Below are 27,867 nucleotides of genomic sequence, written 5' to 3' on the forward strand. Positions count from 1 at the left end.
ATGCCTTATTCTGTGACCAGTGTTGTATGATGCTATTATGCTGATGCTTTCTATTTTATGCAAAGACTGGCTTGCAAACATTTTAAAACCATTAAGACTCTGTTTGTTTGTCAGCTAGAAACTGTAGAAAAAGACATGCATTAGCTTGATTCCTTTGGATGTCTGACTAGGAAATGCTATCCTCTAAGAGTATATTTCTACTGATATCCATGGGAACAGTGCCTGAAAAGCACATGAAGAATTTGGTCTGTGGGAAATTTTCATCTTGTAAATGCAGGTGAAGTGATTAATTTCTGTTTTGGTTTGGTTTTGGCAGATCAGTTTGTATGTTGATTTTATGTAAGGCTTCTTTATTACCTCAACTGTTAGCACACAGGATATTATTGACTGTTAATGGTTTTTCTACAGTGAAGACCCCAAACAGGGATTAGAATCTAAAGGGGCTATACACCATAGCAGTTTCTGCTCCAGAGGTTCTTGGCCTGCATTCTCCAAGCTTTTAAGGATCTTAAATCCTACTGAATTCAATGTGATGTGATAACTTGCCCTGCCAGTGTCCCTGAAGCTCCATCCATAAAGGTTTGCTTTCCACAACAGAGATATTTCATGCAAGAAAACAGTAACTTATTTAGCATCCTCATGTACTACCCATGGAATTAAGAGTACCTCAGGAAGGAACAACCTTTTAGTCCTGACCCTAGTACAACTGGTGAATAGCTTTCTCCTAAAACTTGCACTATACCTTCTTTCCCTTGTGCCAGTAAGTTAGATGGACTTAGGGATCTCTCTTCTAATAGATCTGCAAAAGACAGTTCTTTGAAAATGGGCAAGAAAGAAGTGACTGCTTATATGGAAAAGTACACTGGAATTTAACAACCTGCTACAGCTTTTCCAAGATATTAATTTGGCCTGTTACATTTAACCATGTGAGAAATGGATGGTAATCTTGTTAGATATTTTTTCATCCTCTGTCTCTCTCCAGAGAGACAGATTTCTGTGGAGAAATCCACGGGGAGCTTTGCTTTCAGTATTCAAACAGGTGACTTGAGCTTCAGTAGTTCTGTTGTAAGGAAGCAACACTGCCAGAGAGGTAGGATCTTGATGCTGATATCAGAAGGGCGCCAACTATATGGGATGAGTTGGCATACAGAGAACTGGTTGCAGAATCAAGAGTGCACCAGAAAATATATTTAGCTGTGTTTTCTGAAGGCAATGCTGATGACTTCTTTAGTTTCTCCCCTTCCATGGTTTTCTGTGTAACTTATTTCTGGTTAAAGGATTTAAAGAGTAATGCCAGAAGATGTATGCTTCCTGGTTTTCGCACACTTTGCCATTACACGCTATTTTGCAGCATGTAATAACTTCTCATTTTTGTGAGTTTATTTTTCTTGTCTGTTTCCATCCAGCTTCCTCTTAAGTACTACTACAGTGTTGTCTGTACATGATGGAAATCAACTTTAAGATCTGATTATGTCTTGATGAACCAGCACAGCTTCTGCAGACCATGCATTCCAACTTGAAAAAGATATTTGAGGGGAGAATGGGTGTTTCAGCATCTGGCTTAAAGCTCTTAACTTGAGTCCCTAAATGTCAGGCTTTGAGATTTTAGTGACATAGACAAAAAAATGCAGCCCACTTTATACTTGTCCTATTTTGAGCTTTTCCTGCAGATTCTGAGCCAGACAACTTGGCTAAAAGGACCTTTGTTCTGAGCCAGTGCAGCAGTTCTTATGATTAGTCATCTTCCTGCTTGATTTGAGTTCAGAGTGAATGTCTCCATGTTGCAGTAGCTCAGAGATGTTTGAACCCTGTCACCTGTGACATGTGTTTGGACCTCTCTGGCCTTGGCACTGGAGTTGTAGGCCCCATTGCCGCTGCTGACTCTTAGTCTCAGCTCTGCAAGATGCCAGACAATTCCTTTTGAAGTGTAATACATTTTCCTCTCTTCTTGTCTTTCCTGTGTAGTTCCCAGGATAACAGCCAAGAGGTAGAACCATGAAGAGCAATGTCAAAGCTAACAGTGACATAAAAGATTTGGGGCCTATTTCCTAAGACACTTCTTTCCTAAATTTCAGTACAGAATACCGTATCTATTAATTGCGCACTTTCACCATTTTTACTTTAATAATTGATTGCAAGGAAACTGAGAAAGATGTCTGTAGATGATATGGCAAAGACTTTCTGCTAGATCAAACAACCAGTGATCTCTACTTTGTATTTTGAAAATGGCAGTAGGCAAAATAACTTAGTTTTGTTTAGTACCTATTATGGTTGCTTTTGCTGTAGGCATATGATGCTTCTGAAAGAGCAGTATGGAAAACAAGTGATCGTTAACCTATTGGGAAGCAGAGGAGGAGAGGAGGTGCTCAACAGAGCTTTTAAGGTAAAAGCAATGATTTTCTTTTTAACCTCTGATTTCTCTTGAGCCTCCATGTTCTTCTGTTTTCCTTCTACCCCAGGAGGTGATGAATAGTATTTCTAAAGAAATTATGTTAACTCTTTACCACATTGCCTACTGAGAATAGTGCTCCTTAGTTTCACAGCTTAGTTTCCAGCACGACCTCTCTGCTTACCTCTTCATACATTTGCTTACATTCCCTTAACCAAGCTTAAGAAGAAATTGCCTGAATGCTCCTAAGGATAGTTCACATCTGCAAAAGTGAGTCATAGCCAGCTTTGACATTGTATGCAGCCACCTATGCAGTCCCCTGGGATTGCCGGAGCTGTCTGGGGGCTGGGTGAGCCTTGATCGCTGAGCACAGTGACTTAGCATCCCTGAGCTGTCTTGCTCTGATTGGAATGGGAAATAGCTATCTAGCACTGTGTTTGTTGGGAGTTGGCTGCCTGAGCACCAGATGACAGTTCGGTATACAGAGAGAGATTTTCCTGGCCTCTGAGTGCCCCCTTGCACCTGAAAGCAAGGATGTCAGGCATTGTAGAACTAAAGCTATGTTGCTTTCTAGTGTGGTATTCTTTTTAAACTTAGTGTGAACTTAAAGCTGCTGATTGGCACTGAGTGGGATTTGCAGCAGTGCAATAGCTGCCTGAATCTGGCTGGGGGTTGATGGAAGTCTGCCTCCTTAGGTGCTTGTTGCTTTAGCAAACTGACTTAGATACTTCAGAAGTTATGTTCCTAAAACTAATGATAGGATGATTTAAGTACACACCTATAGTAAGTGCCATGTATATTTCATTGGTAGAGAATGATACCTGCAGTTCCAAGCTGAAACATTTATTATGTGAAACTAAACAAAATAAAAATAGTGGTTAAATAATAGTCCCTGATTTCTTTCCCTCTCTGTTGCAATAGTGAATTTAGAGGGAGTGTCAAGTTTGTTGTCAGTTTTTTTGTGTGACCATTTCCTCCTCCTGCAAAAGAGCTGGGAAGGACTATGTATGTCCCCAGCAGAAAATGATGAAGTGAAGGTCTCCCCTTGTACAGAATGTGGCCAAAGAAAGTGATTAATGACTAAAACTTGCAAGGCAGTGAGGAAGGCACAAGAGTGGAGTCTGGTCCTGGTTTCTGTTTTCAGCTTCTTACTGAATTTCTGCATGACATGGCTAAGACTCTGTAATCTTTTGGTTTCCATCTCCTTAAAATAATTTTGCTTGTTTGTTTTGCAAACCCTACTGAAATTTAAAGGTTAAAGATAACAAATTCTGAAATGCTGAAATAACTTACATGGATAAAAAATTACATTTGTTGATAATTTGATACTGATATTTTCTCAAACTCTCACATTCTTGAAGATCATGTTCAAGCCAATATCATCCAACCAGACATTAAGTCAGAGACTGGGCATCCCTTGAATAAAGACCTTACATTTGTTAATTTAATTTAAATAAATTTTAAATTGTTTTGTCTAAATTGTTAGCTTTTTGCCTATTTTAGAAATAAATAAACTCTGAAAATAACCTGTGAGCTCAAAGAATTTAGACTGACATCACTGAAAACCAAAGTTTTGTATTAATTCAGAATGATTCCTTGGTCATTTCTTTACCTTTTTATTTTCAGAAATGAATGTTAGGAAAGAATATAGAGTTAATTTGACTTTGATTTTAAAGGGCTTGAATTAAAAATTAAGTAATTCATAGGAGTGTGATTAAGTTTGCAAGTCTCCTGTCATTAGTTTGTCCATCTATTTTTTGCTTTTATTTATTTCTCTTCACTCTTGCTTCAACCTCAGTAATTCTTATCAGCGTTGGTTCAAATGATTCTTGTAATTACTGCTGCTGGGCTCTCTTGATCAGAATGTCACAGTTACCACCATTCATTTACCATTTATTATGCATTACCTGAATCAGACCAGACCAAAAATCAATACTGTTCCCAGGAAATGCTGTTCCTCCCACAAGCATTCCCTATAACAGATGTAATTATGTTTACAGTAAAAGCAGGACTGTAGTGTAGAGTTGCAAATATTCTGACAATAATTCACACTGCAGCAGTGGGTAAATGCCATCCTCAAGTGCATTACTAGTGCCAGCATCTGTCAGGGCAGATTGGGGTGTCAACAGTAACAGTCTAATGAAATACATTTTACAGGTCTCTTTCCAAGCACTGCCTTTAAATTTCTTTCTGCAGGAAAGGCTTAATGGCTTACTCAATACAATTATGCTGGTGTAACTGCTACATGTACACTTTTAATGTAATATCAGATTTGTTTTGTCCAGTGTGTGTCACAATGTAAGTGGAGAAAATCGTCCATCTCTTGGCGTGAGAATGTGCAGGAGGGAAGAGAATAGACAAAGGCTTGCACAGTTTGAGTTAATGTAATGGTTCTCTCTGCCTTTCTTGTGGAGAACAGGATGTATTACTGTTACAGATACCTTAATGATGTAGATGTACTGTTGCAGATACCTTAATGAAATTTGTGGTGGTTAGAGAAATGCATGTGAGGTCATTGAAACTGGAGATGAATTACTTGAGGCCATTTGTGCCTCTTCTTTCACTTCTGCAGTTTACCACAAACACTTGATAGTATGTTTCCTGGAGTGTGATTGCTTACTTACTTCCTCCCCCTGAGCCTGCCTAGAGCATTGCTAGTCCTGTCCTCACCTCATGCACAGAGGTAGCAGCAGCCCGTTGCTGAAGGGCTGCCACCAGCCAAGGCACAATTCTATATATACTTTGCAGTTACAGTTTTCCTGCAGGAAAATTGGGTTCTAACAGTCAGGTTTACTTCTGTGAAGACAACAAACAGGGAACTTCAGTTGCTTTTTTCATGTCTGGCCTTTCAAAATTCCCTATGAGCTATGTGATTAACAGTCCAGGCTAATTAATGATAAAAGCTTGCTGATATCAATCCTTACACGTGACTTGAGCAGGATTTTTTTCCTTCATTCTCTTACCTAAACAGAAACTGCTATGGGCATCTTCCCATGCGGAAGACAGTCCCATGATAAACTTTGACTACAACCAATTTGCAAAAGGTGGGAAAACTGAGAAACTGGAAAATTTGCTAAGGCCTCAGCTGAAGTTGCACTGGGAAGACTTTGGAATCTTCACAAAGGGCGAGCATGTAAGTCCACGGTGAGTGTCTCTGCCCCTCTGTCCCAGTGTAGCTGGGCACTGCTTGTCCTGGCCTTCCCAGGTTTCTTGCTGTGTTTGGACCATGACCATAAATTGACCATCTTGAAATAAAATTTTGAGACAAAGTGTAGTCTTGGTGCTAAATCAATGATTTGGCTTAATTGCGTCTCCATGGTTTCAAATCTGCAAATTTACCAGTGCGTGGATTTGCTAATATAGTGTTGCAGATGTAATCAAGTAATTAGATGTGTTAATGGAATATATTGTGCACAGTGTGCTTGCACCGTCAATACGTGGGTGGGTGTATTCAGGCTGAACATTTGATGATCTTGTTCAATCAACTCATGATTAGATGTTATTTTAAAATATACCATTTTCTCCTCCCTCCTCTTTGGTTACCAAAGTCTGCAGACAGGTACTTTTCGAATGAATTGTTTGGACTGCGTGGATCGTTCTAATAGTGTACAGTCCTTCGTTGCGCAGGAGGTGAGTTTGTCAGAGGACCTTCCATGGGATACCTGTAGTTCATACATTGACTGTTCCATGGGAAAGACAGGAAAGAGGCTGTAAGTCTCAGTTACACAGGTCAGTCTTGCTGCTCTATGGTACAGAATGGTGCTGGCTGGAATACTGAGGATAAAAAGAAAAAACACATTTGAAAACAATATTTGTTTCTTTTTTATGTTTTTTTTCTCCTTCTGCACCTAATCCAGATACTGTTTGCTCAATTAGAGAGCCTTGATTTGAACTCTAAACCTATAATTGAGCGCTTTGTGGAATCCTACAAGGAGATGTGGACTCTCAATGGTCAAAATCTGAGCAGAGTATTTAGTGGCAGTCGTGCCCTTGAGGGAAAGAACAAGGTAAAGAAAAATGGCAAAACTCTTTATTTACAAGTAAAGAAAGATGTCCTATTTATTCTTCAGTGTCACTTGTATTCATAATTCCTGTCTGCTGTAGGTTGGGAAGCTCAAGGATGGTGCCCGCTCTGTGTCTCGTAGCATCCAGTCAAATTTCTTAGATACAGTGAAGCAGGAAGCCATTGAGCTGCTGCTCATGGGTGACTTCTACCGTGAGGAATATGCAGACAAGGGCAAGATGCTCATGGACCAGACTGCACTGCTGGGTAAAGCCAGTCTAAATGCTCCCCTTTGGTCTTGCATCTGCTTTTAGCTGTCAGATATAAGCAATTGTACCCTCAATCAATATACAAGCTGCTGTTGCACAGATCTGTTGTTTAAAGCACTACTTTCAAATGACCATAGCACAACTCTTGTGCTTATTTCTCATATTTTGTTTTGAATGTTTGAATATGTTTTTCTGTTCTTTGATAGTGATAATCTCTGACAGTTGAGATCTGAGGTCCAATCTTAGAGCTGGACCAGAGGGAAGGATTTTAGGGCTGTATTCCCAGTCTGCCCTGAGTTTGTCTTGAAGAAATCTCTTGAGCTCAGCCTTTTTATCTCCTTAGTTGTGTCCTTGCTCTTTGCACATGCTTTTAGCCATTTGGATCTTTAAAGGCACATCTCTGTTATTTTAGTTCATTTCCTGCTTTGTTCCAGTCCCCTAATAGTCCACAGCATAGACATATTTGTTTGCACTCATCTAGAATAAACTCAGCTCTATCTGAGAAGATATTTGCAAACAAAATATAGAATAATTTCACCCACAACAAGTATTGGGTGGTCAGTTTATTCCAGAGAACCATTCAGCACCACTTTAGTCCTGGGCTTGTTCCCTGATGTTGACCGCAAGGAAAATATAGATTACTTCTCCATGCCTGACTGCAAGTTGGGTAGTTAATGATTAACTCTGCTTCATTTGTTTAGACAGCAGAAGCACATTGCTAATTTTCTATACTCAGCAAAATAAGTAAATATAGCAGGGGTTTTTTTTGAAGAGTTCTTGCCCAGCTGGAGAGGCATGGCAGTGCTAGATTTGTACTGATGTGAGACTGTGCTGCTCTCCATCTTTCCTTCCACATTCTAAACTTCTAAAGGCTTCAGTTTAAGTTGTAACTTATGACGTGCTTGATTGCTTGTCCTGGTTTCAGGAATAGAGTTCATTGGCTTCCTCATGTGTGGTATAATGTTGTGTTTTGGATTTGAGACCAATGAATGGGCGAGCGCTTGTGTGCTGTACTTGGTTGCCAGCTGTGTTTAAACCACAGCAGGCTGGTAACGCACACTGAGGGTTTTAGCTGTTGCTATATAGTGTTTATACTAAGTCAAGGGCTTTCCACTTCTCATGCTCTCCCATTCAGAAGGCTGGGAAGGCTACAAGAAGCTGGGAGGGGATGCAGCCAAGACAGGTGACTCCAAATGGCCAGAGAAATGTTCCATACTAAATGATGCCATTCTTGGTATATAAATTGGGAAGGGGGGAAAATCTCCCCCTCCCTCTGAGGGCCGCTGCTTTGGAACTGACTGGGCACTGTGCCACACTGGTTTTGTATATTCTAATTCTATTTTTATTTTCCCCTTTTCTGTCCCATTAAACTGTCTTTATCTCAGTCCATGTGTTTTCTCACTTTTACTCTTGGGATTCTCTCCCGCCTTTTGCTGCAGGGGCAGGGAATGAGCTGGGGGAGCAGGGAATAAGTATTACTAAGCACTGGTTGCCCAGTGGGGTTAAACCATGATGGTACTATAGACTGAACCAAAAAGATTATGAGAGATAAAAGAATTTTTGCATATTACTTGAAAAAGTACAGAAAAATGTAAGCTGAAAGCCTGTGAGCAGCCATTCCCAAGCTTTCAAAGGGTGCCTGGTTTCTGGAAGAGAAATTGCTGACATCAGCCCCAGTTATCCTGTAGCTACTGCCACTGCCATAGGAGTTATTCCCTACCTTTTGTATTGTTGCTGCTAGGGTAATGTTATTATTTCAGAGTGACTGTGCTGCTGCAGTGGGGATGGTTTCTGTCCTTTTACAGCACATTCTTCTTTTAAACACCATCTTTCTCTCTCCCCTCTTCTGTCAGTAACTCCAAGTATTTTGAAGGCCATGTCAGAGCGTCAGTTTGAATTCACAAGCTCCAAGCGTGTTCGTGTTGCCACGGGGACCTGGAATGTGAATGGGGGAAAGCAGTTTCGAAGCAATATCCTTGGCACCAGTGAGCTGACAGACTGGCTGCTGGACTCTCCCAAGCTCTCAGGAGTTTCAGAATTTCAGGGTAAGACTTCACAGTCAAAATGTGTAAGCAGTATTTGCTGGCATCTCTAGAGACAGTGAGTCAGGACACAAGATTTGACCAGCCTTTTAAAGGCAGTACATTTTGGAGGGCATTTTCTGTCAGTTCTTAGGGGTGTATTCAGCTTCTCCATGCTTTTGCTGCCCTGCAGAAGTGGAATGGTGTGCGAGCTCCTGACAGTCAGAGTTCTTCGAACACTTTGAAACAGTCCATGTGACTGTTTCAAACCTTCAGCAGGTCAGAATTCAGAGCTCTCTTTCATGCCATCCTGAGATGTATCTACCTATTCTGCACCCTGTATATAATTTTCTTCTTCCATATCTCTGTTCTTTGTTCTTTGTCGTAAGCAGGAGCTATGTGCTTAGGTGCCATCAGAGCATCTCGGTCTCTCATCTGGAGCTAAACATATCTATGCAGTCTGGACTGTGAGCTTGTCTGGAAATGTTACTATCAAAGCCTTCAGACAAAAAGATTTACTTTGTTGAAGGCAATATTTCCTTTCTTTAGCAGTACAGAGAACTCTTATGCTTGTGGCTTGATGAAATTGGCTGCTGAATTTCTTATTTATGGAACAAGGTCAGGTATTGCAATGGATTTACAGATTTTTTTATTAAGGTAAATGAGAAGGGAACATTCTGTCATTTAAAAATTGAGTGGTTGCAAAACCCATGCTTTTGTTGTTATGGTGGAACATTTAGTTTTCTGCAGGCATCACAGGCATAGTCCTGTACCTAACCTTGTAGCTCAGGAATACATTCCTCAAATCCTTGGCTCCCTTATACAAGTTGTCTCATTTGAACCCTTAGTTCCTGAGTGGTATGTGATTAGGTGCAGACCACTGTATTCTGAGCAGGTTAGGTAAGTGATTAGTCCAGTCTAGTCTATTTCAGGAACACTTCAGATGTGTTAGCACATGACTGTGCCCATAACACTAAAATTTGTTGAGAGCCTGTCATGTGTTAGCCTTGCCAGACTGTCCCCTGAGAGAAGCAGAGGAGCAGGCAGCTGTGGCATGGTAGGTCTGAGCAGCTTCTGGAAGAGAGCTGAGTTATGTGAATGGGCAGGGCTAGGGTGCGACCATGCAAATGTCTGAACCCATGTTAATGCCAGTGCAGTGCCTACACAAATGGGCAAGTGTTCAAAGACAGATGCCCAAAATTATTAATGGGAAATACACGTGACAGTGCCTGTCTGGTTAAGCTAGTAAAGGAGGCTAGCTGTCATGCTACTTTCACCCTTGTGTCTGCACAGAGTTGCTGCATATGCTGCTTTTTGTTTGTGATTTCTGAGTCAGATTTGATTTAGGTTCCTCTGTTTGTCTATATTTAGATCTTCATGTTGAATTAAGTTACAGTCATTGTGGTCATATGACACTTTAAAAAAATTTAAAACTCTTTAGGCAATGGACAGACCTAATGGGTCAACAGATTTGCTTCACACTATTTTATGACAGCATCTGATCTTTGATGTTTCCTCAGAGTAATATAAACAGAGCCAGGGAAAGAGGGGTGGGGGTCATTGTGCTCTAGGGTGATCTAACCTTAAATATAAGTGATCTAAGAAGGACTTGGAAGAAAGAAGGCAAGAAGAAACTTCAGAAGCATCCTTAAACTAGATAAATTTGCTAAAGGCATTGAGATGGAGGTGACATACTGGTGTCTAGACAATTAAGTTCAGTTGCACAGGAATCTATGTCAGAAAGGAGGAGCACGTTGGATAAAATGACAAGAGGGTAAGAGATGGTGACTAGTGAGGTGTTGTGGCTTTAGTGATGAGTGGGGTGTGGGAGAGAGGGCTTAACACTGCTACAGTATAATGCTCTGTTCTGAACTGCTTCCTGCAGGAGAGATGGAGACCAACTGGTGGGAGAAAAGCAGGAAAAAAATTCAGAGGAACTGCAGGGGATGTTTTATGAGATTAGATTAAAGGAGCTATGAATATGTATAGCTTGGCAGGGGATACACAAGATAGAAATACAGGAAGGATCTCTGACAGAAATTAGAATACAAATCATTAGAAGAAACAACAAAATTTTAATTCTGGCATGACTTTTCCTTCCTGCCAACAGATGATGATAACTGCCCTCCTGACATATTTGCAGTGGGATTTGAAGAGATGGTTGAATTAAGTGCAGGGAACATTGTGAATGCCAGGTACGTAAAAAAAAAAACAAACCACCAAGCAGACAAAACCAACAAAAACTCCTAATCAACCAACCTAAAAAACCAACCAGCCAAAAAAACCCCTTGCAACTGTAAAAAAACCCAACCCAATCAAACAAACAAAACCCCAACAAAAAGAACATAATCTTCCCGAAAGGAACTGGCCATGTTCATTTTTATGGTCACTGGGCTCACTCAGTTCCAAGTCTGTTGTCTGCAACCATAGCTGGAAATATGTTTTCCCTTAAAAATGTCACTGGGATGATGTTGAAAGTGCTCAGTTTCCTAAGTCTCTTAAGTCTTTATGTTGTCAGAGAAGAATTCTGATGGTTGAGCTTGATCTAACACTTGTCCTTAAAGCCCTGTCTGATGTTGGAAAAATGTGCTTAATGACTACAAACATAATTGCCATTCATGTGGGAATTCTAAAATTGTCTAAAAATGTCTCTGTGGCTAATTGTATTTGTGAAAATTGTAGAGAAGATGTTAAATGCAAAGCCTGAGGTAGGCATATCAGCATGTGCAGTAGGCCATTGTGTTTACTGATCCTAGTGAATCTGAGTGGAGGTGGAATGCTGAAGATCATGTTTCCAATGCTGATTCTTTAGGCTGGCCACTTAGTTGTCTGTTTTGGGAATGACAAGTTACAGCAGTGCTTAGTGTGGCTGCTGGGCTGGTGGTATATCTGCATGGATATGTTGACTTTGGAGAAAAGAAAAAGCTAGATCCACTGATATGAAGGTATATGCAGCTATTTACAAACCTTTGCTAGGAACAGCCAACAGCTGTGAGTAGCCAGTCACCTTCCAGTCACAAAAAAAGTTAAAAGTCATGAGATTGATTTGGAAATTTGTTTTTATGGTTATGATTGCTGTAATCAGATTCCAGTTATCCCCAGTGAATGGGTATATCCAATGTCATGTGAGTGTGGGTGTTTCTAAGTGTATTAGACAAATCCCTCACACATCCAGAAGCAGGATAACTCTATTTGTGTGCTGTGCCTGGGCTCACTGACCCTGCTAACTCTAGGCTGGCTTACAAGGAGGTATTGTTGGTCTCTGCCATGCATTCTACAGCACTTCATGTTCTACAGCCTAATGGGAAGTCTGTAAACCTAAGGCACAGTTAGTCTGTTCATTTTATTGACTGCATGTGGTTTGTTTTGATTCCATTAAATGATTTTATGTTTGTTCCAGTACAACGAATAGAAAAATGTGGGGAGAGCAGCTTCAGAAAGCTATTTCCAGGACTCATCGCTACATTCAGCTGACATCAGCACAGCTTGTTGGTGTTTGTCTTTTCATCTTTGTACGACCATATCATGTCCCCTTCATCAGGTAAAAAAAAAATCCAAACCAAACAAACAACTACAGCAACAACTCAACAAAAAAACCCAGCAAACCAAAACAAACAAAAAACCCCACCCCAAAATAAAACTAATCTAACAACAACAACAACAAACCTCAAACCAGCTAAACAAAAAAGCCCCAAAACTCACCCTGTGTCTTCAGTGACATCTGGTGTTGTAGCATGGCCAGAGAAAATGGGGTGGACTTGCTCATCTTGGTGGGAGTCATGCAAACCTGTGTTCTGGTCTCTGCTCAGCATGGAGAAGAGGCATGCTTCCAGACAGCAACAGGCTGGAGTCCATCTCCCTGGGTAGCACAAAGGCCAGGCAGCCTCAGTGCCTTCCTCCAGGTAGCTGCAAAGCCAGGCTTGCTCCAGGTGGGCAGTCAGGGTGGAGCACCTTGTTTGGGTGCAATCTTCCTGGGAAGGGAATGACCTGGGCTAGTAAGTCCAAGAGCGTTTAATGCACTGAATGAAGGAAGTGCCTGCCCTGCCTGAAGGGCAGGTTTTACTTCTAGCCCTGTCCATGATTCCTTATGGAAACAGGGATAGTTCTAGACCTAAAAAGAATGGGGGAAAGAGACCTGATTTTGGCCCTTGACATTTTATAGAGGTAAGAGAACCTGTGAAGTGTTTGTCTTTCCCAGATGACATGAGAACCAGAACTGTGTGCCCAGTCAGGAGAGTGCAGAGCTATGTATCCTCTGCTTACTGACTCAGCTGTCCCTGGAGAGTGATCAAACTCCTCCTAGAAAATTACCCATGGGGATACTTGCATTAAAATGCCTTTGCTATGGGCAAGAATTATGCAGGCTAAGTGTAAAAGAATGATGCAGGCTAAATGTAAATGGTTAGGAAGTGAATAATTAGCCAAAACTATCTTTGGGCATCTGTCTGACCTTAAAGCCCCGAGATCCAAACACTCCTTGCTAACCCCATATTAGGGCACTGATTGGCCACTGCATTTTGTGATTAAAATATCAAAAGCTGCCTCTTTCTTCCCTGTGATCTCATATCTACTGAAAACCTCAGAACAGAGCTTGTGCAACATCAGGGGCTGTAGGCCAGACAGAGCAATACAATGCAGGTAACTCTGATGGTCTTGCATTGCTGCTTTCCAGTAATCTTTCTTCAAAATTATTTAAAGAATTTTTTTTTGCTGCTGCTATGAAGCAGTCCAGAGGAGAAGTGTTTCTCTCAGTTTGTGACTCTTCACCTGGCTTAAAAAAATTTGAGTAATCCAGTAGGAAATTCGTGGTTTAAATGGACATCAGAAGCAGAACAGCACAGTGGTTCTGTTGCAGTTGTCAAACTGCTGGAAATTGGATGTAGCCCTTTGAAACTCAAGAGAAAAAGGGAAGTTGATTTTACTGACCAAGTTTCATTATTTAATGCAAATGTGCTGCTATGTGCTATGTGAGCATAATCAAATCTAACCTGTATGCTTGCATATTTTTCCCATGTCTAGAAGAGGAAAGGAAAAATGATCAGAAGTGCAAAAAAATGCTTCTATGCTTACAGAGATTGAAGAGATTTAGACAGAAGACAGAGAACGGAGAAATAATGAGACAATAGCTGGTTTATACATCAGTGAAATGATTGATGAAATACAAGCAGCTGAATTTACAGCGGGTTATTTCAGCATAACCTTTGCCATGAATGAAAATCAGTTGAATACCAGCCAGGAGATGGGTTGGCAGGCAACAGGAAGGGAGAACTTTAGAGTGAAAAGACTGAACACCGTGCTTCTGTAGGAGTGCTTAAAACCCATTGTTTCACAGAAAACTTTGATGTTCCTCCTTTGCCTCCCTGAGGGTGTCTTCTGGTGGTGTCCTGCTGTCACAAAAAGACAGGAAATTAAAGATAGAGAAAAAAAGTATAAAAGATGGGGGAGGAAGAGAGAGGAAAATGAAGGGGGTGGGAAAAGGAGACCTGTAACATCTTGCATCATTTACATCATGAATTTCTGAGACTAACTCAAATAAGGCTTAGCAGTTTTCTGCACGTCCCTTTTTAACATCAGTAATATTCTTGTCAGATCTGCTTGATGTTTTCTCTGGAAAGTAAAATTTTCTCACTGGGAAAGGCATGCACTGTACTAGGGTTGGCTAAAACAATGATCTCACCATTTACTTGTCTGATCAGACAGCCATGCTTTGTTCTTGGAGTAGCCTGGCTATTTGGGAGAAATTACCCTGAGAGCAGGTGGTCTGCTTTATCAAATTATCTTTCTGTAGTGAAATGTGTGCTAATCATCACATTGAAATACTAAGTGATTAGCAACATGGAGATCTTAAGCAATTTGTCATCAGTACAGAACTCATTTGAGAAGTTACATATAAATAGTTGTATCCAATAATCTCTGATTTTATCACATCTGATTTAATGAAGTATGGGTTATGATCTGCTGCTCTTTAATTAAATGGAAAATCCATCATGAATTGTGAAGTTGGGTTTCAACACATATGAACAGTAAATTGTTAATTGTCTGAAAAGCACATTCCCATATGTTCAAAAGTAAAAGGAAGCATAATGGTAAAATTTAGTTATTGTCAATATTTTAAGGATCATGGTAGAGGGAAACTTGAAAAGTATATTCTGTAGAAATTCCCAGTATTTCAGAAATTAGGTTGTGCTGGTCTGCTTGGAAGGGATGAGAAAAGAAGAAAAATATTTTCAAATAGTTTTTTGTAGTATTGTATTAAACTTAATTTGAAATATAAGTACATGAACATCAAGAAACTAAAAGATGTGCCTAAAAGCAGCAAGCTTTCTAGAGGGGAAAAGACATGGCATTGTAAACTGGCTTTTCCCTTTATATTGCAGCCAAAGTTAATTGAATGTTTGTCCCTGAAGCCCTTTACTCTGTTCCTTTTCTATTTTTTTTTTAAATGCAGGGATGTAGCAATAGACACCGTGAAGACAGGAATGGGAGGAAAAGCTGGTAATAAAGGGGCAGTGAGCATTCGTTTTCAGTTCTATAGTACCAGTTTCTGCTTTATATGCAGTCACTTGACTGCTGGGCAGACTCAGGTGAAAGAGAGGAATGAAGATTATAAAGAAATCACACAGAAACTCAGCTTCCCAATGGTAAGTGTAGATGTATGTGTGGTAAAAGTATTGGAGATAAAGGTGGTATCTTTACATCATGAAAGCTGGTCTCAGGCTGTCTTTGATGACAGGTCATCAAAGAAGGCATCTCAGTACCATGAAAGAAAATGTTAGCAAATAAATAAATAAATAAATAGGGAAGCATGTTTCACAGAAGAGGAGGTACTACCCAATGTAGTACTTGCTTTACAAAAGTACCAATCCTTTGAAAAACCAGAGTTGCTCCAGTGCTTGAAAAGTCCTTGGCTTTGAGCAGTTAAGCTCTAGATGACTGATGTTGGAGCTGGAGAGCGATATTGATAGCTCTTGCTGGCTCTAGTGAGTGAGAATTCCTGAAAGACCATCCATGCCATTCAGTGCAGCAGTGCCTTGGCTGCTTCTGGTTGGGTATGATGGATCAGTTCTTGGGCACTGGCATGGTACCCTCTGTTCCCTTCCTTTCGTCCTCCTGAATGTGTCACTCTCAAGGAACTGCTGGCTTCTCTCAGAGCGTGGCAATAGGCACCACTGGTCTGCATGAATAACTTTTCCCCTAAATTGTATCAAATCAGTCACCCTAGTGTTTTTAATTCCAGCTTGTCTCCTCAGGCCAGTTGATAACCCATGGGATTTGGTGGCAGGGCTCCTTTGCTTCCCTTAATGTTGATTGCTTTAATTTCCACAATACCTTCTTTCTTGGGCCTCTCTGTAAAGGCCTAAGCCAGGACGGGATTGGTTGAGTTTGTGTATTCTGGTTAGTCAGCAAAAAATGGCATTTAGGTTGCAAAGCATAAAATTTTACCTTCCTGTTGTTTGTAAGGTTTAGAGGCTTGGCACGTGCAGCATATCAATCAGTTGGTTTATGTAGGAGCTAATACTGACAGACTGGACGTCCTGCAAAGAGGATCTGTTCCAAATGGCTGTAAAGTTGTGCTTATGGTAGTTTTTTCTTCTAGCTGGTTAACTATTTGATGTCCTTTGTACTTAGAGCCCCTAAAGGTACCTTGTGTGTATAATGCATATAAAGAGTGCCCTCTAGTGCTGTGACTGCCACAGCCTGGAACGTTTCCCTTATGAATCTCTGGTGTTTAGAGGCTTATTGCTGTGCTAGGAAGGAAGAAAAAAAAAAAGACTGGTTAGAGGATAGGATGCTAAATTTAGAACTGGAGTGAATTTTCATTGACGTTTGATTTCAATACCTTTACAAAACTCTGACGTGCACATAAGATCGAATTTGGAGGTTGTTCTTACTCAGGAGCTTGTTGCTAAATTTGCCTTGGTACCAGAAGCACATTTTGTGTTATATTTAGAATATGCAAATATATGCATGTGAAATGTGTTAGGGAAACAAACATATTTTGAATATTCATGAGAGGCAAATTGTGAATATAAAGCTAGGATCCAGCTTAGACATACCTTCAGGAAAGAGGGGTCGGAGTCTGACATTATTGTTTACAAAATTCAGCTCAGTGGGGTGCCAAAGCCAGGGAAGGAACCATTCTATTTTAGCACAAAATGAATTTTGACAAATGAATTGTGACAAGTAGGTCCAGTATTTAGTAAGTCAGAGAGACAAGTGCTACATTTCAGTGCATTTTAAAGGTGTTTTCATGAATGTGATTTAACATTAACAGTATTCTGTACCTCAAATCTAGGGGCAGAACATGTTCTCCCATGACTATGTCTTCTGGTGTGGTGATTTTAACTATCGCATTGATCTAACGTATGAAGAAGTCTTTTATTTTCTCAAACGTCAAGACTGGAAGACACTTTTGGAATTTGATCAACTACAGCAGCAAAAATCCAGTGGAAAAGTAAGGCAGTGTGTCTCATTTTCTTGAATAACTGCATGTTGGCTGGGTCTTTCTTGTTCCTTGAGAGAGTAAAGAGGTTGCATTTCAGACCCTTGTTTGTAGCACTTGAATGCAGCAATTGGTTTAAAAATCAGAGCATTGTGAGGAAGTTGGTACATCACAGTGGCACCTTTCTCATCTGTAACTTAAAGAGATGTTCTTTATTTAATTAGATTTTTAAAGACTTCCATGAAGGGACTATTAATTTTGGACCAACATATAAATACGACGTTGGCTCGGAGGCTTATGATACAAGTGATAAGTGCAGAACCCCAGCATGGACTGACAGAGTGCTTTGGTGGAGGAAGAAACTGCCCTTTGAAAAAACAGGTGTGTAGAATCCTTCTTTATCTGAAAGTTGTGTTAGAAGTCACCTAGAACCCATTAAAGGGGGCTTAACCTACTGAATGGTGCTTTACTCAAGCAGATGTTCTTTCAGCTTCACTGGATTAAGTGCCAGAGATAGAGAAGGCCCTTTTTTCTTGGGGGTGTGTGACCAAAGGCTTTATGCTGCAGGTGCTGGGAGCTCACTAAGGAACTGAAAACAGCCCAGCTGTAGTAGTACAGAAATAATTCTGTTGTTTTTCAACAGAATCATTAGTCCACATGAAGTTTCTGTGTTATAATGGCTAGATAGTTAAAACTGCACTTCTCAGTAGATGTAGAAACAGTTTTCTGTAATTTCTTCTGTACTGTAATTCTTAGGAGTATTTCTTCTAGTTTATAGAATTGGGGAGGTTTCATTCATTAGTCCTGATAAAGTACTTTGAATTCATGAGTGGCCAACACAACAGAAAGGCCATTTTCACTTGTTATTCAAAAGTTGCAGTTAAGAAATAAAAAGTATTTCTTTGCATATCGAGATAGTTCTCATAATCATTCTCTTAGTCTGCAGGAATGTCTATCCCCCAGTGTTTCTAAAATTTGAATAAATTCATATTAGGAGTGTAATTGCTGGAGAGTTAATTTGATCTGTGCCTGCAGATGTGGTTTTTCACATGCCTGGAAATTTCTGCTTGGAATCTAAATCATACCATGACTATGTTAAGTGTAAAAACTACAAAGCAAAACTGGGGCAGTGAAAAAGTGCTTGTCATCATGATAGAGTTATTCCCTCTTATCTAAGGAATGAAAAACAAATTAAAATGAGGAGCCTAAACCATTGATAGAGATGCAGTCCAGGGAAGAAAAGCTGTATGAGATATAATACAGAAGTTAAAACAGCCCTCTTGTGTAGGTCTGCCCCAGCTGGCTCACATGGGTCCATAACTGACTGGTACATTCCCAGCCCTGCACAGCTTTCTTAGTTTGCTGCCGGAGTTCCTCTCCTTTACTGCTGGTGGCAAGGCTCTTCTGCCTCTCAGCTCTTTTTGTGTTGCATCTTGTTGCTGCTATAGGCTAAATGACTGCTTGCTTTATGAGAAGAAAGTGTAGCCCCAGTGTGAGTGACTAGGATGAAATGCCATATTCCATATTAACTCATTTTCAACTTCACAGGAAAGAGGGACAGAGTTATCCATTCAGTCAAACAGTGACCCAAAAACTTCCTTGTTACTAACAACAATAGAATACCTCTAGTGTCATGTCTGGAGCACTTTCTGTACCTTAAGGGTTGCAATGGAATAATCTGGAGGTTGGATTTTCGTGGGTTTGGTTTCTCATATCTCTTGTGTATTATTCCTCCAATCCCTGTCTAATACTCAGATTTACAAAATAGTTTCCAAGTGCAATGTCTGGTTTTATGCTCAGTGTTGAGGTAGGAGGTAAAATACTAATATGACTCTATCAACCCTTGTTGTACAGATAATTAATTGGGTGACATTCTGATCAACAATTTTGCAGGTTCTTACTCTGCTGATCAGCTATCTCAGTTTCACTCCCAGTCCTTTCTCTTTTTTTTCTTTCTAGTCCCTAATTTGTAAATCTTGTAGGACACAAGCTCTTCTTTCAATGATATATATACAAGAAATAAAGAACCCCCACCGCCCACTAGTAGGGTCCATGGAGAGCTTCCTAATAAAATAGTGTTTAACTGCTACTAAAACTAGATTTGAGTGAGTTTTAAATTATGTTTTGTGCTGCATAGCTGGAGAGATTAATCTTCTGGACAGTGATCTGAGTGCTGATACTAAAGTCAGGCATACCTGGACCCCTGGAGCCTTGATGTACTATGGGAGAGCAGAGCTGCAAGCATCCGACCACAGGTAACTAAATAATCAGAGAGAGTTTAAAATGTGCCAGGTTAAAATGTGTCATGCTAAATTACACCTTCAGAGCAAGGGACTAAGTCTGATTGAAACAGGAATTACACCTTTATTCCATGTTCAGTATCTGCTTCATGGGTCTTTTCCTCTCAGGGTGAGTTTTATACTAGAGTGGCAAGTATCTAAAGTCATGTATTTATTTTTCCTGCACGGTGATTGCAGCCAGGGTTGGATAAGTTGCAGCAAGAGGTATAGAAAACAGAGCTTTCTGTTACTGGGTTTGAAAAGCTCTGATACCTAAGGAAGCTGCTCTGATGGATTTCCACTCAGCTTGCTGCAGGAGAGGAGGAGGTTGAGACTGTGTGGCCTGAAGAAGTGTAAGCCAGGCCACACAGGGATGAGTTTGGCCTCTTCACTCAAGTACTCAAGTGTGGGGCTTCTGTGCCTCCTTTAAAGACGGAAATGGGAAAAGGTAGAAAAATCAAAGGCCAGTGTTTCTGGTTGATCTATATAATTGACTTCTCTTTAGGGATGTGAATGACCTATCTTTGATAAAATTGTTCTCTACTTCACTTCTGAGAAAAAAATTCTGAGATAAATACACTTTGAAAGGTCCCTTATATTCAGATTATTTCTCTCACCCCTTGCATGCTTTGTGGAAATGCTACAATATTGCTCCTCCTAGCAATGCTCAGTGACCCCCAGGAGCTGTCTGGGTGCTTCTGGTGGTGCTCTTGCATGCCAGGACTGTTCTGTATTCCCCTAGCAGTGAAGGAACATGCCTCTTGCAATCAGTTTCTTTGTGTCAAGGCTCTGGCATTGCTGTGCTCTGCAAAGCGCAGCAGAGCTGCTGCTCTCATTATGTAGGACCCTGAGGATGGGATCTGTGAAACATGACTGTTATACATGCTTTTCTATTTCAGCAAACTTGACTCCAAAAGCTGCTTTTTAATTACAGTCAGCAGCTTTGCTTTCCTAAGGTTTGTGCTAGAAAAAGGGCATAGCTGTATCTTTGTGACATATGGAAATGCATTATGATTCACAATGCTTATGGAAATAGTTAATGCTTTCTATACATTTTTCCCCTCTGTTATCCCTTTCTAGCCCTGCTGTTGTTGCTTTTATGTGTTCTGGTAATGTGTATTCAAGAGCCAGGACTATTGCAAGTAGAAGGCAGCAATTTTGACACAGTTGTAAGAGCATCTGTCCCAGTCACTGGTCTGTGTGTATATGCAGGTGAAAATCGGAGAGTGTGGATTGCATCCACTGAGATGAGATGAGTTCTGCTCTTTCAGCCAGCTCTCTCAATTTTATTCAAATCTAACACACAGAGAAGTAATTTGTAAGAAATGGCTCAAGAAGCAAGTTTGCAGTGTTGGCTGCTTTAGTGTAATGAAGTGGCACATATTTGCTACATGACAATATTATACATCTAGAATACCTTGTCCTTAGATTTTGTAAGATATGTGGCCTTGTCTAACAGAAAATAATATATTTTCATATATACTAATAATATAATATATAATAATAACATGTTATATTTAGATGTTTGGGGCCACAGCTGTTTGATAATGAATGAAGTATCCTGAAATTTTGGTCTGTAGGTTTGTCATAAGTGCTTCATACAATTGTTATTTCAAGTCACTTATGGTGTGTCTTCAGTTACATTCAGCTAATGCAGGACTACGAAATATAGTTAATAGTGCTCAAGACATGATGTTAACCACTGCAGAAAAAATGAATCTTACCTGTTCTCCTTCTTTATATAGATTTTAATTTTATATAAGCAGTTCTTATTTTTAAATAAGTATTTTTCCTTTGTTTTGTGTAGGCCAGTGTTAGCTATTGTAGAAGTGGAAGTTCAGGAAGTTAATGAAGCTGCCCGTGACAGTGTTTTCCGAGAAGTGTCATCTTTCCAGGGACCACTGGATGCCACAGTAGTGGTGAATCTGCTGTCACCAACACCTGAAGAGAAAAATGAATTTCCTGAAGACTTGCGTACAGAGCTTATGCAGATGTTTGAGGATTATGGCACTGTTGTTCTGGTCAGGTGAGTGTGGCATGTGAAATGGCATGGCATCTATTAAAAACCACAGACTAGAAGATCCCTATTGTCCTGACAGAGTTAACTTTGTACTGGAAAATTGGGTATGTAGAATTCCTTTACTGCACTTTCAGTTCTTCATTAGAAATTGAATGCAAGTTTTTGAATATCTTACACCTCTCAACAACCTTTTAAAGAAGTAATCCAGCAGGTCTCTTGTCTGACTGGAAGATAATTTTATTCAGTACAATGCCATAAAAGCAGAGACTTTGATGTAAATCATCATCTTTAGATTCAGGCCTCATTTCCAAGCATTGCTGCTTCTGGTGGATCCTTGGGCCCTGCTTCACCTCCTCTGGGGGGGTCTGCTCTCTTCCACCACTCTTTCACACTTGGCAGGAATTCCTGGCTGGCTCTCCTTCCTGTTGGGGGTCATTTTGCTTGTTTGTTAACAGTACAGCTTCTCACAGAGCTATCACCCACTGGGTTTGAGAGGGAGAGTGTGATACCTTCTGGCAGAGCAGCTTTATTTCATTCTGATTGATTCTCTACAGGGCTCCAGCACAGCTGTGAGACTTCTGTTTTGAGAAATACAGGCAAAAGACCTAACAGTGACCTCTGGGAAACACTGCCAAAAACTTGTTCATGTTTATTTGATTCATTTGTTAGTGGAGAAAGCTGATGACCTGTTATTGTGTAGTTTTATGAAGTACTGATATAAGCTGAGGGTTCCAAAGCAGCTGTTCAGGAAAAACAGCACCACCTTGCTTGTAAATGAAAGGAGCAAGAAAAGAACATGTTTTGGTGGATTGTTCTTGGTTTATTTTGTTTTTAATTGCTTTAGATCTTGTTGGAATACAACTCTGGGAACATCACATGTCATCTGAGGTGTAGGATATGCAGAACCACAGAAGTTAGTCCAGAGGGAGTGTAGCTATTGGACTGGGTATCCTGCCAACAGCTACTGAGATGTTTGTCCTGCTGTTCCAGGGGTGATCCAGAAAAGGACAGGGTGCTGGGGTCACGCAAGGGAGGATTGGAGAGAAAAGGAGCCCAGCTGGGATTCATAGACCACCTGTTCCTCCTCAAAAAATAGAATTGTGAAGGAAAATACAACTAAGACCAACTGCATAGCACTGCATATGTATCCTGTATATTGATCTATATGGTAGATTTCTATCATGCTAGCCTTCAAAGGATTTTATTCAATGAAATAAAATGTTTTTTCTCCTCTGCCTTTTTTCACTAGGATCTGTGGAGGTCAAATGCTGGTGACATTTGCAGACAGCAAGTCAGCTCTTCGTGTTATGGATATAGATGGTGCTAAAGTAAGCCTTTCTCAAACCTATAATAATAATTTCATAACAAATTTCTCAAAAGTGGTTGCTTAGAGTGAAGTACTTGAGTTTCTACCTAAATCAAGTAGCATTATTTCAAAGAGTTAGTGCTCATGAAGTCCTTTACTTTCACATCTGCTGAGTCTATTAATGCAGTACTTTAGTGTCAGGATGGCATGAGGTGACTTTTCATGGATCCCAAGCAGTGCTTAGGATCTGGCCTCTGACACCTGTGCAGAACACAGCGACTTGTTCATGGTTGTGGCTGCTTGAAGCAGTTCTCCTGACATTCTGTGTGACTTCATACTGTTGCCAAAGAATCCTCATGATTGTGGTTTGGAGATTTTTTGTTTCTTCAGTATCAAATAGGCTCCTTCTGCTAAGCTGTAAGAACATGATTCATTGGCTTCCATGGCAAATCCAGCATTAGCAGTAGGAGTTTACCTTGACATCCCCTGCTTTTCCTTCCCACACACATACTGTACAAATCATCGACCCCCTGTTGAAAAAACTGTTAGTGACTGCCCTGTAAACTTAATACTGAAGTAATGGATTTTAACTCTCATTTTTCTTTCATATTTGCAGTTTTATCTTCTAATTTGACTCCTGCTATTGATGTAATTTCAAGCACAGACTGAAACACAGTTGTGTGCACACAGTATGTGAAGGTGCTGGGAATCTGAGTTGGGAACTTTTAAACTGATTTTCCTGTCAAAGCTGCTGGCTTGTCTGCATTTCACCCTAAATATCATAGAGCAACACACATAAGCAGCTGAAGTCCTAGTGTGTTTGAAAATACACCTTCCACGTACATCACATATGAGATTTGTCTGGTTAGTCTCCTTACAGGTAGCAGTAGATACAAAACTCTTGTGTGTTTCAAAGCTGCTGACTCAAAACCAGCACCCTCTCATGCCAATATTGCTATTCCAGTGTCATTTTGACAATATTTGATTTTTCACCTATTTCTCCAGTATTTCCCAAAAGGCAGCAGCAGTGCTTTTGAGCTGTGAAGCTCATTTTCTTTCAAGAATATTTTTACAGTCTGAAAACTTGGTTGTGGGGGTAAGAAGATTCTGAACAGGCTGACAGAACTTGATTATTCTGTTCAAGCATTCTTGTTTTTTGAAGGTGCTTGGCAAAGGGAAACAGTTCTTTCTGTGCTTAGGTTAGAGGCAGAACAGTGAAGATCCAGCCCAAGACTAAGGACTGGCTAAAGGGCCTTCAGGAGGAAATTGCTCGAAAACGGGACAGCGTTGTCCCCATGTCCCCCACGGCAAACTCCCACCTTCTGGAAGAAAATTTTGACTTCTCAAGTTTGGACTATGAGTCAGAAGGTAAGCAACATGCTTCTAAGCTAAGTAGTGAGAAATTGCTTTGCTGACTTTAGTTGCACAGAGTCAGTGCGGGACAGTATGAGTGTCAGTGGTACCTTAATTTGTAATGAAGCCACACTTATTAAAAAGAGTACTGTAATTAAAGCCATGACCTGACTGTGCCTGGGCATAGAACTGTTACTTAGATCATCCTGTCAATTCAGTGTTACATGTTAGCAAATTCAATATATGATACAGCTGCCTGTAGAGACACACTGTAATGAAACTCATGGTGTGGTTACACAAGAATCTTGCCCAACCTATATATTAAATTATTAAATTAACTGAGAGTATAGATTAATTAATCGGGAGTGTAGAGAGACAAAGAATGAATTTTCTTATTAATTCTTTGTTATCTAATATTTTAATCCAGGTGATATAGAGGATGAAGATGATTATTTAGAGGACGCTCTGTGTCAACACCTAGCAGCAGACACAGCAGAAGATACACACTGTACATCCACAGCTCTTTCAAACAAATCTGCACAAACCCCCCGCCTGTATAAAGGTAAAGTATCCACCTTCCTTAAGGTAAGACCTAAAGGATTGTTGTTTGTTCTCCTGTTATATGTATTTCACTGTTTGTTTATATTTCCATTCTAGCTTCTCCTGTAATACCTATTCATGCTCAACTCCCCTTGAGTTAGTGACTGTAGTTGAGGTCCTCAGGCATAACAGCAATACAAATGATAAAATTCATGATGATTCTCCTCTCTAGGATAGGACAAGGCAGGAAAGCTGAAAAATGCTTTTCTAGACAGAGGAAATTAAATATTTTTATCCATTTGATGTTGTTTGGCACCAGAACATACAACAAAAAAATCGCATGCTATTTTCTTATTGGTGAGGGCCAAAGCAAAATCAAACCAGAAGAATCCTGCTGATTCAGTGATGGGCTCAACTCTGTCCTTTGAGCAGTAGCAGTGGCAGAAGAGTTAGCTGTAAGCTGGGAGGTTGCTGTGTTCAAATTATTTCAGAGGCCTGAAGTTTCTCCTTTGTTCCCATTTGATTTATTCATGAAGGAGTCTAGGTTCATGGAATATATATACATATAATAATTTTATAGGTACCTCATGAATGTGTAACCTTTTTCCTCAATTACCTGGCTTGTTTGCACGTTATTGTGAAGTGACTTGGTAAAAAGAAGATAAAGCTGTGGAGAGAAAACTGATAAAAACTGAGGCAGGAACGAGCCAAGCCAGTCTTACAATGGGATGTGATCAGGACGTGCTTGAGTGGCCGAGTGTTGACAGGCTGGGATATGTATTAAACACCTGATTGTGACAGCAGTGATTCAGTAGCTGTCATTCTGCACTCTCTCAGAAGTGCTTTGTCTTCTGACATAAAAATGAAAACTTTTAATACCCTCAAAGGTTGAGTCAGAAGTAGAGTTCAAAAAGATTAAACAAAATTCATACACTTACACAGACAGATTTTCCAAACAGAGTGATTTATGGCTTTCTTGCCCACCTTGAGTCATAGGCTGGGTTCAGTGTGGCCAGACCCACAAGCCTATCCCTGAGTAAAGGAGTGATCAGTCATTATTAAATACTGTGAAGTCAATCACTTTGTATTATAGGGTGCCTTGCCCTCAAATCACCTCTGGCCTATTGTGTGATGATTCATTAAGCCACAGAGAATTGCAGTGAATCTTGTCACTCACACTAACTCTTCTCCACAAAAAATATCACAAAGTAAATAGAGGTAATGGAGTATAGTTTGAAGGAGGTCAGGGAGGGGTCATGGTCTCACATAACTCAAAATATGATATATTCAATTAAGCTTGAAGTGTCTGCAATTTCAGATTCCTCCATAAACTCCCAATTCAGCCTGAATACCTTGTAATTGAAGGTATGATGACTGTGTAGCTGGTGGTAGGCACGGATAGAAAACAGTGACAGGCACAATAGTGTGTGTGTGTTTCTGAGGCCAGGGAAGGGCACAGCTTCACGAAACTGGTGTCCCTACCAGCAGCCTTTCAGGGATGGAATTGAGTGGTAATGGCTGGCTTTTGTTGTGTTCAGTTTTACTGCCAGAACTTCAAACCATGCCTCCAGGTGCCTGCATGACTCCTCGGATCCTGCTGATGAGCCCAAATCTGCAGCTTAGAAGTAATGAAAATGCAGAGAGCACGGGAGGGCGGGCTGGGCAGACCAGAGGCTGTGTCTCTGTGGCTGCCATCTGCTGCTGAGTGGGAGCAGGAAGCTGTGAGGCAGCTCGTGATCCCCTGCAGAGCACAGCTTTCGAAAAACAAGGGTTTGTTTACAAATGCCTGAAGTGTAAGAGACTGCTGCTGCATAATTCCTTCCCCATCTCTCCAAAACACAGGGACAAAACTAAACCCAGTGGATCTTGGAGCTCTAAAGAACAAGAGCTGCATAGCTGGGCAGCCATGGCAGGGTGAGAGGGCTGAAATCAAAGTCCACACTATAGCAGATGGAGAAGAATAAAGCAATCCATACTTCACCCCTCTCCAGCTGTCAGAAAGGCTTAGGTGGGATGAAAGACTGAGTAATTAGGTAGTGATGTAAGGTGCAGCCAAGAGCCATCAGATTGAGGCAGCTGTACCTTTTAGGAGATGATCCTGGAAAGCAGAGATGTCATGATTGAACTGTTCAGACAGATTTTTCTCTGATATAAAAACAGTTCTCCTGTGCAAGAAGAGGTGCCTGATCCTCAAATGGAATTCCTGTGTTTGGGATGGAAAGCAAAGAATCCACCATGACTAGCCATGACAGTTTGAATGGGAGCAGGTTGCCACTAAGTCTGGCTGTGAAAATCTCAGAATCTAACAAGGTGCCCAATAACCCTGGAATGCGATGCAGGCATTCTTTGTGTTGGTGCAAACAGCTAATAAATGGTGGAAAAGGAGAGAGAAAAGCATTTGACAAAAGGGGAGATATTTCCTGCAGTGGGAGCAGGCAGACACTGGGGGAGAGCAAAACATGTGAATGGAGCTGTGGTGTTGCTGAGAGACCCGGCTGAGGCTTGAGAGAGGTCACCTCTCTCCTGACCTCTCAGACCTGGTGTGCCTCACCCAGTGTGTATCTAACCCAGACACTTGCTAATGTCCCTAGATGATGCAGACCTCGCTGATTTGAAGCGGGAGCTGGAGGCCAGCGGGGAACGCAGCCGCCGCATTCCCAGCAGGTCTCTGTCCATCCCTACCCGGCCTCAGCCACTGCAGCCACCACAGAGGCCTCCCCCTCCCGGTGAGTTGAACTCTCTTTAACGTGGTGCTGGCCCCAGCTGAACAGCTTCAGCCTGCCCTGTCTGGGTGACAAAGAAGGTCATACCTTGTTCTGAAACGTCAGGCTGTCGAGGGACTTGGACTTGCTTCCCAGCCTGTTTCAGCCTGAGTATTACTGCCATTAGTAATGGGAGAAGTTTGTCTTCAGGAGGACAGACACTCCACAAAAGAAATGTCTTTAGTAAGGATAGAATAGCCAATATGTTTCATACTAGCTCAGGTTAGTAAGTTGAGCAGCCAGTTTGTGGCAATAAAGATAATTGGTATTTATGCCTGCTGACTTCTGCAGTCACTGTGTGTTTTCTTGCAGTTTTTTGGATTCTGAATTAATTGTAATCAGAATTTTAAAAACCTTTGATAAAATACTTATTTTGGACAGTTTTTGTCCTTTTCTTCTTCCCAAGCAATTCTTATGTTTATGAAAGAAATACAAAGTGGATTATGATTTTCAGCGAGGCACAAGGGGAAGTGATGGTTTTT

General features: G+C 40.7%; 1 protein-coding gene across 4 annotated transcripts in view; it reads left to right on the plus strand.

Annotated features, from left to right (window-relative positions):
- The window catches only part of SYNJ2 (synaptojanin 2), a 65,893-nt gene that overhangs the window by 32,259 nt on the left and 5,767 nt on the right, over positions 1 to 27,867 (plus strand). For 3 of the 4 annotated variants that reach the window (XM_064708224.1, XM_064708225.1, XM_064708227.1), the window contains exons 7-23: positions 2,287 to 2,383; positions 5,361 to 5,533; positions 5,938 to 6,019; positions 6,247 to 6,396; positions 6,494 to 6,659; positions 8,515 to 8,706; positions 10,793 to 10,877; positions 12,083 to 12,223; positions 15,131 to 15,323; positions 16,979 to 17,137; positions 17,350 to 17,506; positions 19,263 to 19,380; positions 21,212 to 21,430; positions 22,674 to 22,752; positions 23,930 to 24,098; positions 24,511 to 24,645; positions 27,215 to 27,349. In XM_064708224.1, the coding sequence (XP_064564294.1) occupies positions 2,287 to 2,383; positions 5,361 to 5,533; positions 5,938 to 6,019; positions 6,247 to 6,396; positions 6,494 to 6,659; positions 8,515 to 8,706; positions 10,793 to 10,877; positions 12,083 to 12,223; positions 15,131 to 15,323; positions 16,979 to 17,137; positions 17,350 to 17,506; positions 19,263 to 19,380; positions 21,212 to 21,430; positions 22,674 to 22,752; positions 23,930 to 24,098; positions 24,511 to 24,645; positions 27,215 to 27,349 (2,450 nt within the window). The remainder of the gene's footprint in view (positions 1 to 2,286; positions 2,384 to 5,360; positions 5,534 to 5,937; positions 6,020 to 6,246; positions 6,397 to 6,493; positions 6,660 to 8,514; positions 8,707 to 10,792; positions 10,878 to 12,082; positions 12,224 to 15,130; positions 15,324 to 16,978; positions 17,138 to 17,349; positions 17,507 to 19,262; positions 19,381 to 21,211; positions 21,431 to 22,673; positions 22,753 to 23,929; positions 24,099 to 24,510; positions 24,646 to 27,214; positions 27,350 to 27,867) is intronic. The other variant, XM_064708226.1, reaches the window with a different exon arrangement.

Source organism: Zonotrichia leucophrys, chromosome 3 (assembly GCF_028769735.1).
Source record: "Zonotrichia leucophrys gambelii isolate GWCS_2022_RI chromosome 3, RI_Zleu_2.0, whole genome shotgun sequence".
NCBI classification, from domain to species: Eukaryota; Metazoa; Chordata; class Aves; order Passeriformes; family Passerellidae; genus Zonotrichia; species Zonotrichia leucophrys.